Here is a 13180-nt window from a genome sequence, read left to right on the forward strand (position 1 = left end):
TGATTCTGTTCCCCTGCCATGGTGTGGGGACAGCACAATGCAGAAAAGAAGAGACACCTGGGTCTGTCTGTTCAGCATGAAATGTGGGGTATGAGAAAGACCATCCTCCGATTTGGCTGGCATGGGGCAACCATTCTTGAGATTTTTTTTCTTTCCTGATAGAAAAGTAAAAGACTTGGAAAATGAAGTCACCCATAATCCCATAACATATGAATAATCAAAAATATTTGTAGGGGCTCCTGGACGGCTCAGTCCGTTAAACATCTGCCTTTGGCTCAGGTCATGATCCCAGGGTCCTGGGATGGAGCCCCCGCATCGGGCTCCCTGCTCAGAGGGGAGCCCGCTTCTCCCTCCCCTGCTGTTCCCCCTGCTTGTGCTCACTCTCTCTCTCTGACAAGTAAATCTTTAAAAAAAACTTTTTCGGGGCGCCTGGGTGGCTCGGTTGGGCGACTGCCTTCGGCTCAGGTCATGATCCTGGAGTCCCGGGATCGAGTCCCACGTCGGGCTCCCTGCTCAGCAGGGAGTCTGCTTCTCCCTCTGACCCTCTTCCCTCTCGTGCTATCTTTCATTTTCTCTCTCTCTCAAATAAATAAAATCTTAAAAAAAAATTTTTTTTCGGGGCGCCTGGGTGGCTCAGTCATTAAGCGTCTGCCTTCGGCTCAGATCATGATCCCAGGGTCCTGGGATCGAGCCCCACGTGAGGCTCCCTGCTCAGTGGGGAGCCTGCTTCTCCCCCTCCTTCCCCCTAGTGTTCTCTCTCACTATCTCTATCTCAAATAAGTATTTTTTTTTAAATGTGAACACGCTATCTGGAAAGAATGACACATTTCATGAAAAATAAAATTTTATATTCAAATGTTGAATACACTTTGTGTTTTTCTTTCAGTCTTATTTTCCTGTACGTGCAGAGGGATAGCTATAGCATTTGTAAGAGCGTGGAATATGTACTGCTTGCCTTGTAATCTGCTTTAAAAAAAGCAGATTAGTTAACCCTATTTCATGCAATTAAAAGCATAAAGACCCGTTTAAGGTCTACATGATAATATTCCATGGTAAGGCTATGACATTGGTTACCTGTCCAGACTCCCATGGTTAGCCTAAGTCATTACCAATTTTTTGCTCTTGTTAATAATGCTGTGATTACATCTTTGTACTCAAATCTTTGAGTCTCTGACTTTTAACGTATGATTAAGTCGTAGAAATGAAACAGCTGATGTTTCCCAGGTTCTGGATTCATATTGCCAAAATGCCTTCCAGAAAAGTAGCACTTTGCATCTCCCAGGCACTGTCTGAAAGCCGTCTTCTCACTTCCAGACCTCACTTGGCAATTATGACCAACTTCTGGAAGGAGGAAACCATCTGAGTGCCTTAGAAGAGACCTTCTTGGTCACCTCTGCTAACCACTGATGTTAGGATATGTGCATTTCCTGGCTCTGAAGTGGGGACCTGACCTCCCCCCAAAATTGGAAGATACTGTTTGGAACTTACCAGAGGCCATAGCTAATTGGACAGGCTTCCAGCCCAGACAAAGAGGCTTAGGAGTGAAAGTGATGCCCTAAAACCCACAGAGCTGAAGCACAGCCAGTCTGCTCTCAGCTGTTTCTGAAGTAGCAAAATGCTCACCCACCTCCAGAAAGGAAGCCTGATCCCATTAGAGTCTGTGGGAAGGTCTATCTCAGAGATTCTCTCTCCTTTCCCAGGGCTCCTGAGAAGGGGAGGGGAGTGATGGCAGACCCATCCCAGCACTACTAAGATCCACCCTGTTTTTACAATTTTTGAAAGCGGGCGCCTGGGTGGCTCAGTTGGTTAAGCGACGGCCTTCGACTCAGGTCATGATCCTGGAGTCCCGGGATCGAGTCCCGCATGGAGTCCCGCATCGGGCTCCCTGCTCAGCGGGGAGTCTGCTTCTCCCTCTCCCGCTCCCCCCTCTTGTGCTCTCTCTGTCTCTCTCAAGTAAATAAAATCTTTGAAAATAAATAAATAAAATTTTTGAAAGCAATAGGGAGGCCCAACTACCCCAGAATCCTGGAGGGAAATTCTCTAGCAAGCTGAGTAGCCCCTACTCCTTTCCCTTTACTTTTCTTCTGTCTCATCCCTGGCTGTTGAGCCCTCAGCCTTTCGAAGAAAGAGTCTGGATTAGCACATACTTCAGTGGCATCAGGCCTGCTGAGGGGAGGGGAAAGCCATACGCCTCATGTCCAGCCCATTGTGTCCTTCATTTCCAGCTAAGGATCCAACTTCAGGCAGCCCCAGATGTCCAGGTGGCCTGAGACTGAGGAGCTATGAGGGGATGGGCTGGGGATTTGGAGCCCAAGTGAGGTGAGAAAATATGAGTATTGGTAAAATCCTCTGGACCAGAATACATAGCGAAGTTTTGATTTTTTTTCCCCATCCAAAACCTTGAAGCAGTTGAGGGAAATGAGAAGCCCCTTTCCTAAATAAATCTGCAGCTATCTTGCTTCAAGAATCTGAAATCAGGTTTTCCCAAAAACGTACTGGACATTTGGATATTGGAAGGGTGTGTGTGTATGTGTATGTGTGGGGGGAATATCTGCTTGCTGTGCAAATACAGCATCAAGAAATGTTCCCTTACGCTCCCCTTCACACTGGATTCCCACCTCTTTCCGTGCATTAATCCCGAAGCCTTCACAGTCGTGGAATGATCAAAACAGTGGAGAAGGAATACTGGAACACGGGTAAGATTTCTCCCAACTTTTTTTTTTTTTAAGATTTTATTTATTTACTTGAGGGGGAGAGGGAGAGGAAGAAGCAGACTCCCCGCTGAGCAGGGAGCCTGAGATCATGACCTGAGCCCAAGGCAGACGCTTAGCTTAGCCAACTGAGCCACTCAGGCGCCCTTCTCCCAACTCTTCAGTCATACCCGTGGTCGCGTAGCCTATTCTGAGCTAAACGTCAAGCCCCTATACAGTTAGGATATTTCAGGTTAACTTTATTTGGGGGAAGAAGGTGAGGGTATTCTCTTATTTGTGGGGGTATTCTCTTATTCTCTTTATTTGGGGGAAGAAGGTGGGGGTAAAAGAGTATTTCTCTTTTAACAAATACAGCTTGAATGTCATAATCTGATGTATTCAATATTATACCTAGCCACAGATTGAAGGCTCCGTGCTTTTCAGAGTCTGGAATTTCCTCTTTTATCTCTAGACAGATAATGAGTTAAATTTCCCAGAGAGCAGTAAGAAGGTTGGGTGGAGATGAGAGATGAATCAGCCTCTGACACCCCCAGGGTGACATACCTGTCTGCTGCCCCCACAGACATTCCTGGCTCCTGACTCAGTGGGTAGGTGGGGCTAGGGGGGTTCTGAGAGGAGCAGCACCTACTCTCCAGAAACCTGCCTCCCTACCCCCACCTCCCCCACAGCAAGGATAGGGGATGGGGGGAATGCCCTGTGAACAGGGTGAAGAAAAGGAACAAAGGATGTAACCAGGGTAAGGAAAGTTTAACTTGGTCAAAATGCCAGGAAATTGGCCCACTACACAGTCTTTTCTCATTGAAGACAATTCCTTTCTGCTGGGTCCTGGGTGGCGTTAGATGAAGTCTGTCTTGTTTCTTAGAAAGTCCAAGATACAAGCAGGGCAGCATAACATCATGCGGTTCTTTTCAAACTTATTTTTAACTCATGAAACTCCAGTATACAAAACAGACATATGTGTGGCTATTTTAGCTGATGTGTGTGGGAACAGGGGAAACCCAGACTGCTGGGCTCCTGCCCTGTGGCAGTTTATGGGGAACCCTCTGAACACAATTTGGAAACAGCTGTTGTAGTTTAAAAATCATGGGCCTTGGAGTTAGACCCGTTCCACTCCCCAGACACATAAGTAATTGTATAACCTTGGTTATTAGGTTATTTAGCTGCTCTGAGCCTCAGTCTCTTCATAGGCAAAACAAAGATGATGATATGGATTGCTGTGAGGACCAAGGTATGCAAGTGGCTGGCACATGGCAGTCATGCCAACTGCTATTATTACTGTACTCTGTTCTCTAGGAAGAAAAAGTGGGGCACTGTTGGTCAGACGGGCAATCTTGGTGCAAGCATCCAAAAAGGCCCTGGACATTTGGACACTGGACATGTGTGTGTAGGAGTATCTTGCCTTTCTGGAAGGAGTCACACTGGCCTGCCTGACCCCAGTGAGTTGGCCTCCCTAGGGTGCCTGGTTAGTTCAAAGCCTTGCCCTTTATTTCCTACTCCTGCGGATCTACACAGCCAATTTGCATTTTGCTCTCTGAAGTAACTACATATGTGAGAAGAGCAGAAACCTTCTTGAGAAAATTTTAGGTTGTAGATTTTTCCCATACCCCTCAAATTCTTGGGAGAGGAAGATCTTTGCAAGCCCTTAGCCTCTATTTCCTGGGGAGAGGGGGGTACTCTGACAGTACAGGAAGGATAGGGCTGGGGTTATTGAATCTTTGTGAGCCCGATCTCTGTCTAGACAGCCCTGCCTCATCCCAGAACCAGCTGTATTTCCATTTCTACAATAGGTCTGGCACCAACCTTGGTTTCCAGGCATTTGGGACCATGGGTTTAAAACTAAGTTCTGAGGGGCGCCTGGCTGGCTCAGTCAGTAGAGCATGCGGCCCTCGATTTCAAGGTTGTAAGCTCTACACACAGTGTAGAGATTACTTAAATAACAGCAACACTTTTTTTTTTAAAGATTTTATTTATTTATTTGACAGAGAGAAACACTGAGAGAGGGAACACAAGCAGGGGGAGCGGGAGAGGGAGAAGCAGGCTTCCCGCTGAGCAGGGAGCCCGATGTGGGGCTCGATCCCAGGACCCTGGGATCGTGACCTGAGCCGAAGGCAGACGCTTAACAACTGAGCCACCCAGGCGCCCCAACAAAAAAATTTTTTTAATAAATAAATAAAACTAAGTTCTGAGCACTGTCCGGGACAAAAATCTTGCTGAAGTCACTGTAGCAAGAAAGGAAAAGTCATGAGATAAAGTTACTATTTTTAGGAAGCTGTCTGAAGAGATAAGAAATAGACCCAGGACACAGGTGCAAACCCAGAGGTAGAGTCTAGTAGATTTTAAATCATAACTGAATAAATGTCCCTATATAAATGAAAGGAGTTGGTAGGATAGCATTCCAAAGCTCTGTATACATGTTAAAGGGAGAGGGGAGGCAGGTAGTCATGTTCTGACCTGAAGATGGGCTTTTAAATTTGGAAAACTGGAGAGAAAACACTTAAACTGAGATAAAATACACATGCCATAAAACTCATCCTTCTCAAAAGACAAATACTATATGATTTCATTCATATGTAAAATTTAAGAAACAGATGAACATAGGGGAAGGGAAGAAAAAAATAAAATAATATAAAAACAGAGAAGGAAGCAAACCATAGAAGACTCTTAACTATAGGAAACCAACTGAGGGTTGCTGGAGGGGGGAGGTGGATGAGGGGATGGCGCAATTGGGTGATGAGCATGAAGGAGGGCACTTGATGTAATGAGCACTGAGTTGTTATAAGCAACTGATGAATCACTAAATTCTACCCCTGAAACTAATAATACAGTATATGTTAACTGAATTAAAAAAAATTCATCCTCCTCAAGAGTAGTTTAGTGGTCTTTAGTATATTCACAAAGTTGTGCAAATATCAACACTTGGGGTTTTTTTTTAAGTTTTTATTTATTATTTATTTAAGTAATCTCTACACACCATGTGGGGCTCGAACTCACAACTCTTGAGATCAAGAGTCGCACACTCTTTGGACTGAGCCAGCCAGGTGCCCCAATATCTGCTATCTGAATCTGGAACATTGCATCACCCCAAAAGAAATTCCGTATCCATTAACAGCAGGACTGAAAAATTTTAAATGTCAAATTTAGGTCAGGAAGAGATGGCAAGAGATGCTCATCGAGACTCCACCCTGGTAAGAAAGTTTCAGAGAGATTATGTCATAAACAAAAAGGTCTGGGACTTTCATAGTCAGAAGCTGGGGCCTAAGCCAGCTCACACCTAGCCATCTGATTTGGTGATATTCCAATCCACAGCATCTGCTTTTGAAATCTGTCAACGCCAACACATTACCTTAGGGTAGCTCATTTCTTTCCCCATATAGGGCAACCATGAGTGGTGTAGGGTAGACAAAAGTCAGAGACTGAGAGAAAAGAAAGAAGTTCCTTTCCCAGGACCTACCCCATTAAGAGAAAGTCACCAGACCTGTCTGGTAAGAGAAACTGGGTCACTTGCAGAGCTGAGGGAGAGTCACTTACCCTAGCCCAGAGTCTCTGCCTGCTTTAGAACCTTGAAAACCAACACCCTTCCAGGAAAGGAGAGGAGAAAACCGGGGGCTCAGAAGGCAGCAGAGTGGTCCTGCCAGCTTCCCCTGTAGAATTAGTAGCTCTGATAAGAGCCCTTCAGTTTCCTGTCCCATGGGTGTGACCAAACTTGGACTCTGGGGAACCTGATGAGGCTGAACTGAGTTCCCGCCAACTTGCCAGGTAGAGGAGTGACCACTTGATGTCAGGACAGTATCCTCAGGTGGCCCAGTAAGCATGCAGGCCAGCTTCGGCAATAAAGCTACTCCTGGGGACCGGGCCTGACAATTGTCACAGAAACGGATAAACCCTAGACTATTGATGCTGGAAGGTTTGATAATAGCTACCATGTATTAAACATGCACTATGGATTACTTTACGGGCATTTATTTTCTCAAACTTCATAGCAACTCTTAAGGTACAGTTTTTTAACCCCCACTTTACAAACGAACAGCGAGGGCACAATCGAAAAGCAAAACTAAGAGCCTTGGCCACGGAGGGCTGGGGTCCAAACCCAGGCAGTTCAGACACCACAGTTTTTGTCAGACTTTCGTCCAAACCCTTTGATACTGAAGGGGAAACTGAGACCCAGGGAAGCATAATGGCTTTTCCAAGGTCTCACAGCCAGTCGGGGACACAATCCAAGCCCATCGGTTCAGGGCTGCCTGGATCCTGGAGGGCAGTGGGGACGCCTTGGTGGCCGGGCAGCCAAACCCTGCCCGCCTGGCCGGGCCGGGCCACGCCAGCACAGCAGCTGACTCAGAGGGCGGGGACTCCTTTTGCCGCACGGCCCCGCCCCGTCCCGCTGCTCCGAGGATGCGGAGCTCTCGGGCTGGGCGAGTGGCAACTCGTCTGAGTGAAACCGGGAGAGCGCTACCCCTGGCGCTTGGCGGACGGCGAGGGGGAAGCCCTCACTCCGGCGGCGCGTCGCGACGCCGGCGGGGCCCGGAGGTTGGAGGGAAGACGCCCCGCGCGCGCTTGTTCCGCCGCGCTCTCCCCTATTGGCCCGTCGGGCTCCGGGGGCGGTACCCTGAGCAGCTCTCTCCCGAGATTGGACGACATCGGCCTCGGGCCCGCCTCCAGCCCCGGGGCCGTGAAGGCGGGAGCGAGCGAGGCGGCCGCAGGTCTCGGCGTGTCGGAGCTGGCGGCGGAGGCGGCGAGCTGGGCTGGCCTGGGCGTGTCTCCGCTCCCCGCGGCCCTTCCCACCCGGCTCGGGGCTCCTCCTCGCCTGCCCATTTCATTTCGTCCCCCACATCCGAACGCCGGGGGCGGGGGCATTCCCCTCTCCTCAGAGATGGGCTTTTAATGGCGGCGTCATGCCCCTGTCAGATTGCGCTCGCCCCGTCTCAGATTTGAGCGTTTGATGGGACTCTTCCTCGCTTTCAGAACTGGGATGCTCCCTGCCGCTCGCTACAACCTGTCCTTGCAGCACGGACCTCGGACCTCACACCCGAGACTCCCTGCTTTCCTGTCCTCTCAGATCGGAGTTCTCCAGCCTCCCCCCCCCCCCCCCCCCCCGCCTTCAGAGCAGCCTCAGAGCCGCCTTTGCGCTCTCCTGACGCTCCTGGGACCAGACCGACGAGTTTGTTGGGGGCCACCCTGGTGGAGAGCTGGACCCCACCCCGCAGCCTCTCACCTGGAGTCACTGGCTCCAAAGTCTTGCCTGTGGGTCACTGAGCCAGCCCCTTGAGAGGTCAGGGCCCTAAATCAGAAGCAAAAGTCAAGGTCTCTAAATCATAAGCCAATCCCTGTCCCATCCGTCCACCAATAACGAAGAGACAGGAGGAGTGTCACAGGGGAACTTTATTGAGAGGAAACAGGGTCACACCGAGCAGACACGCATTCCCTGTCATCCTGGGTCCTCCGCGCGCTCTCTCACTCGCTCTCACTCGCTCGCAGTCTCTCACGCACTCGTTTCCAGACTCTGCCGCACAGTGCGGCTCTCTGCCGCAAGGGTGGGACACTCCTCAATTCCTAAGATTCAGAGGCACACGGGGGCGGGAGGGAGGGAAGGGGGGGCTGGAGGTGGCCGGGTGGGCGGTGGGGTCTGGAGGAGGGGTGCAGAGAGCAGGGGTGGGGGCGCTGACCACCGGGGAGGAGCGCCGGCAGCTGCAGGAAGAGCCGGCCCCCCTGGCTCCAGTGGGCTTCAGCTCTGCTGGTCCCTCTCCTGGGAGCTTTTGTGAGCAGGCGGGGCAGAGCGTTGGGGGAGAAGGGCCGGGCCCCCCACCCCGTACTAGTCCTCTCTGCCACGGGCGGGGTGCTGGAGAGGGCAGGGCGCGGCAGGGAGGGGGCGGGCACGGCTCAGCTCTGGGGTTCCTCGGGAGCCTCGCCGGCCTCTTCCCCGGCGTTGTCGGCGGTCCACAGCGTCAGGTTGTCTCGCAGCAGCTGCATGATGAGGGTGCTGTCTTTGTAGGAGTCCTCGCTGAGGGTGTGCAGGTCAGCCATGGCCTCGTCGAAGGTGGTCTTGGCCAGTGAGATGGCCTCCTCGGGGCTGTTGGCGATCTCGTAGTGGAAGACAGAAAAGTTCAGGGCCAGGCCCAGGCGGATGGGGTTGGTGGGTGGCATCTCCTTCTTGCTGATGTCCATGGCCTCCTGGTAGGCCGACCTGGCTGAGTCAATGATGCGCTTCTTGTCGTCACCAGTGGCCACCTCAGCCAGGTAGCGGTAGTAGTCGCCCTTCATTTTCAGGTAGAAGACCCGACTTTCAGCATCCCCGGCCTCCTTGATGAGGTGGGTGTCCAGCAGGCCCAGCACCGTGTCACACACGCCCCGGAGCTCAGTCTCCACCTTCTCCCGGTACTCTCGCACCTCGGGGCCCTTCTCTTCCGAGCTCTCTTCATTGCCCTTCTGCTCGATACTGGACAGGACCCTCCAGGCAGCCCTCTGGCCACCCACCACATTCTTGTAGGCCACTGAGAGCAAGTTCCGCTCTTCGCAGGACAGCTCCTCACCCTTTTCCACGGCGCTCTTCATGAAGGCTGCCATGTCCTCATAGCGTTCAGCCTGCTCTGCCAACTTGGCCTTCTGGATCAGACTGGCTCTCTCCATGGCTCTGGTGACAGACAGACAGGCGGCGGGCTAGCTGGCTGCCTTGAAACCAGTGCCGGATTCTGTGCCTCTCCAGCTCTCGGCCTGCCTTTTGGCTGGATGGCCTGGCCCCAGAGAAGGGTGGGGAGGGAGAGAGGGCGGGGCTGGGGCCCAGGACCTGCCTCCCTCTCCTCTTCTCCCCACACCCTTTCCGGCTCTTCCTTAAAGGTAAAAGGCTGGGATACGGGGTGAGTCATCAGGGCAGTCAGCAGGAGAAAACCGGCCTGGCGTTGGCCCCACCTGCACAGACACCTTTCCAGGCTCCAGGCTGCCCCCTCTTGTTCAGGGCTTCGAATACATGAATGCCCACATAGCTGCCCCAGTTTCTCAAATCACATCCTCCTTCCTGGTGTTCTTCCAGGGGCCAAGGATGGCTTCAACCAACTGGCTGCTTCAGCCTAGCTAGAGGCCCATGAAGACAGGTGCACCCAGGAGGATGGGGTTCTTAATCCTACCACGTACATTTCCCACCTTGGTTCAGGTGAGATAATTATGTTTAGGTAAGGCTGTAGTTTCCCAAGCATCTTCACATCCATGATTGAATTTAATCCCTACTACATCACTGTGAGATGGGCCAGACTGTGACTATTACTCCCACTTCAGAGATGGGAATGCTAAGGGATGAGATGTACTCAGGGTCACACAGCTACTAAGTCCCCTGCATCCTACTTCCTCTGGCTTCTCTTGTCAAGGCCTCTGACTTGTGAGCTCCAGGTTGTATTTAGAAGTGAGATCCAGGCTTCTTCCGGAGTCTACCTGAAATGGTTCTATCCCCTGGTCATCACTCCCCCTCAGTGTTCCCTCTGCGTTCCCAGAATGCACAGGTGGCATCGCTCAGGGTGCCACTTAATGAGGTGTTTAACGAGCGGCCCCTGACGCTCCAGCCCAGCCTTTGTGATTAGTCACCCAGTAGGTTTGTTGGACACCTTCCCCATCACAGCACAATTTTCCCTTTCAAGTTGGTGGCCTGTTGCCACTTGTTTGAGGACCTGCCCTCTGGCTCTCCACGCCAGGTCATCTATCCCCTCCGAGCCGCCTGCCATCATGTATCAGTGGGGCCCACAGGGTGGGGGCCCAGCTTTCCTGCCTGACTCAGCCTGCCCTCTGTCAAAGGCTGGGAAGCAGGCCACTTGGGTGCTCAGCCCAATTTGGTTCCCCGGGGGGAGGGGGGGGGGACGCTAGCACCTGGGGAAAGAGACAGGACCGAGATAAAGAAGGAGGTGGTGACACATACTATTTTGTTTTATGGGGTAGCAGTCCCAGGTGAGTGCTGCCTCCCCCAGCCTGCCTCTCAGAAATTTCTCTGTCCCCTCCCTTTGACTATGGCCCTCCCTCTGACCCCTGGCAGAGGCCTCAGAGATGGGAGACTTCTCTCTTGCCAGCCTTCTGTCCCTGTTTGCTGGGATGCTGTTCTCATTCAGCCAGGAGTTTCACCTGAAGGTGTTGGCACCATGCCCGTGAGGGTGGGTTCCTGCTTCTCTGCCCCACCCCTAGCGAAAGCTCAGATGGGGCTCAGGGGTGGGGCTCCCCTCACTGGGATCCAGCCAGCTTAATCTTTGCGCCAGGGCCATCTCACAGGCCTGTCCCTCCCTGGTTCCTCTTGGTTGGTGTCTGAATACCCACCCTTCCCCTCCTGGAGGGAGGCTTAGGCCAGAACTCTGAGGCCCAAAGATGAGATCTGCCTCTTTGAAGGAAATGTAGGAGCATGCCTGGGCAGGTACTACAGGTTATCCGAGGAAGCAGAAGGGATTTTAGGCTCGACATCTCTAAGGCTTTGCTCAGATGGGATCACTGACACAGAAAATGATGGAAAGGAAATACATTAAAATACTAATTTAATAGAGTGTGTCTTTAGGTAGTGGGATTCCGAGTGATTTTTTTCCTTTTGATTTTCTTATTTTGTTCAATGGTAGATATGTATTATTTTTCTGTAAGAGATAGAATAGCCTAGCATCATTGGAATCAGACTGCCTGGGTTTAATTTTTAGAAGCTGTATGGCCTTGGCCAAGTGACTTAACCTCTGTGAGCCTCTGTCTTCCTAAGTGTAAATAAGTGTACAATGGGGCCTATTGTGAAGATTAAATGAGTTGATGGAAAAGCACTTAGTAGAGTGAATGGTAACTTTTATTATCATGTGAAAAAATCCAACCAATGGATTTCCTAACATGGAGCTGGGTTCTGTGAAATGACAAAGGGTCCCAAACCAAGCCTCAGCCGAGGACTGGACCCTGCCCTGTTGAGTGCCCTGTTGAGTGTCCCTAAGAGAGGGAAGACAGATGAATGGTCAGATGTGCTCACTCAGCACTGGCTCCTCCCTCTGCAGATGACATTCCTCTGGCCTATGCAGGCCCGAGGCCCTCAGGGACCTTCCTTTGTACTAGCCATCCAGCTCAGGCTTTCCCAAGTCCTGGAGGGAAGCTGGCGATCCCAGAGCACCAGAAACCTGGAAGGCAGGGCCTGGCAGGCCTAGGAATTTTGGAGGTGCTCTGTTCCTAGGGAAGGCAGCATTCTCTTCCTATCACTTAAGCCAGGAGACCTGGTGGTGGAGACCACAAGCTCCATGCCCTCGGCACAGCCAGAAGAGAGAAGAGCGAAAGGAAGCCTCTTCACTCCTCCCCCTCCCCTGCTGAAGCTTAGGGGTGAATCCGGGAGCCAGGCTACCCTGCCCGCTCTAGCCTGTCGATCCTGACTCAGTTCCTGTCTCAGACACCTCCCTTTGCCTCCAGGCCTCCATTTCCCAAGTCCAGGAGCCCAGGCAGGCAGGAGGCGGCAAGCCCTGGCAGGGAACGGAGTCCCACCGTCAGTCGCCTGAGTCAGCAGGACAGGAGCCGGGACTGCGGCCAAGGGGGCTTTCCTCCTCCTGCCTGCTGTCTTCCATATAGCATCCATCCCGCCAGCAGGTTCAAGAGGCAGCCAATCCTTAGCTGGTAATCACAGGCTTGTGACAGAGAAGGCAGCCACCTGTTGTTGCTATCTATCTGCATTGAGAACAGAAGACAGGACACTCTGAATACAGAAGGAGGGAGTGATTAGAATCCAGGAAGAGGGGCGCCTGGGTGGCTCAGTCGTTAAGCGTCTGCCTTCGGCTCAGGTCATGGTCCCAGGGTCCTGGGATCGAGCCCCGCATCGGGCTCCCTGCTCCGCGGGAGGCCCGCTTCTCCCTCTCTCACTCCCCCTGCTGTGTTCCCTCTCTCGCTGTGTCTCTCTGTCAAATAAATAAATAAAATCTTAAAAAAAAAAAAAGAAAGAATCCAGGAAGAACTTCCTATGAAACTTTTTCCAGTCTTGGAATGATCAAATGACTGGAGGAAGGTTATGACACCTCTCCCCCTGGTTAGTTGTAAACAAGAGTTCAGTTATCCAGCCAAGGGCTCACCCTACTAGTTGCCTTTGGGAGGGAATATTAGATTACTTTTAAGTGACTCAGCTATCCCGTCTTTTTCTCCTCAAGGCACTGTTGTTTAGAGTATCCCACATCTCCTAGACCAGTCCAGTCTAGGATACAGTGTGCACTTAGTGGAAAGGGATTGGGAATGTCAGCCTATGGGACTGCATCCCAAATCTGTTTTAAAGACTTTCAGGGGAAGGGGAGGGTCCCTTTCTGCCTCTGAGCCTCAGTTTCCCCATCAATACAAGGAGGCCAGCACAGATCACCTCTAAGCCCTCTGATAGCTATGAACAACAGCCTCTAGCTGGGTTTTCCCTCTGAGGTCCCCTCCTCCTGAAGCAGCCCTATTCATTCCTTGGGTAGTGCAGAAGGGTCAGAGGTTATGGCAGGGATTGGGTTCAAATCCTAGATTTGCTGCTT

General features: G+C 51.6%; 1 protein-coding gene across 1 annotated transcript; it reads right to left on the bottom strand.

Annotated features, from left to right (window-relative positions):
* Positions 1-8502: 8502 nt before the first annotated feature.
* Positions 8503-9338, bottom strand: SFN (stratifin). The gene has a single exon (XM_028113971.2). It carries the CDS (start codon positions 9330-9332, stop codon positions 8586-8588), a length of 747 nt encoding a protein of 248 aa, XP_027969772.1. The 5' UTR covers positions 9333-9338; the 3' UTR covers positions 8503-8585.
* Between the last annotated feature and the right edge of the window lie 3842 nt (positions 9339-13180).

The sequence above is a fragment of the Eumetopias jubatus genome, unplaced genomic scaffold (genome assembly GCF_037043125.1).
Source record: "Eumetopias jubatus isolate StellerSeaLion01/CBP00866 unplaced genomic scaffold, mEumJub1_p1.0 scaffold_4, whole genome shotgun sequence".
Lineage (NCBI taxonomy): Eukaryota > Metazoa > Chordata > Mammalia > Carnivora > Otariidae > Eumetopias > Eumetopias jubatus.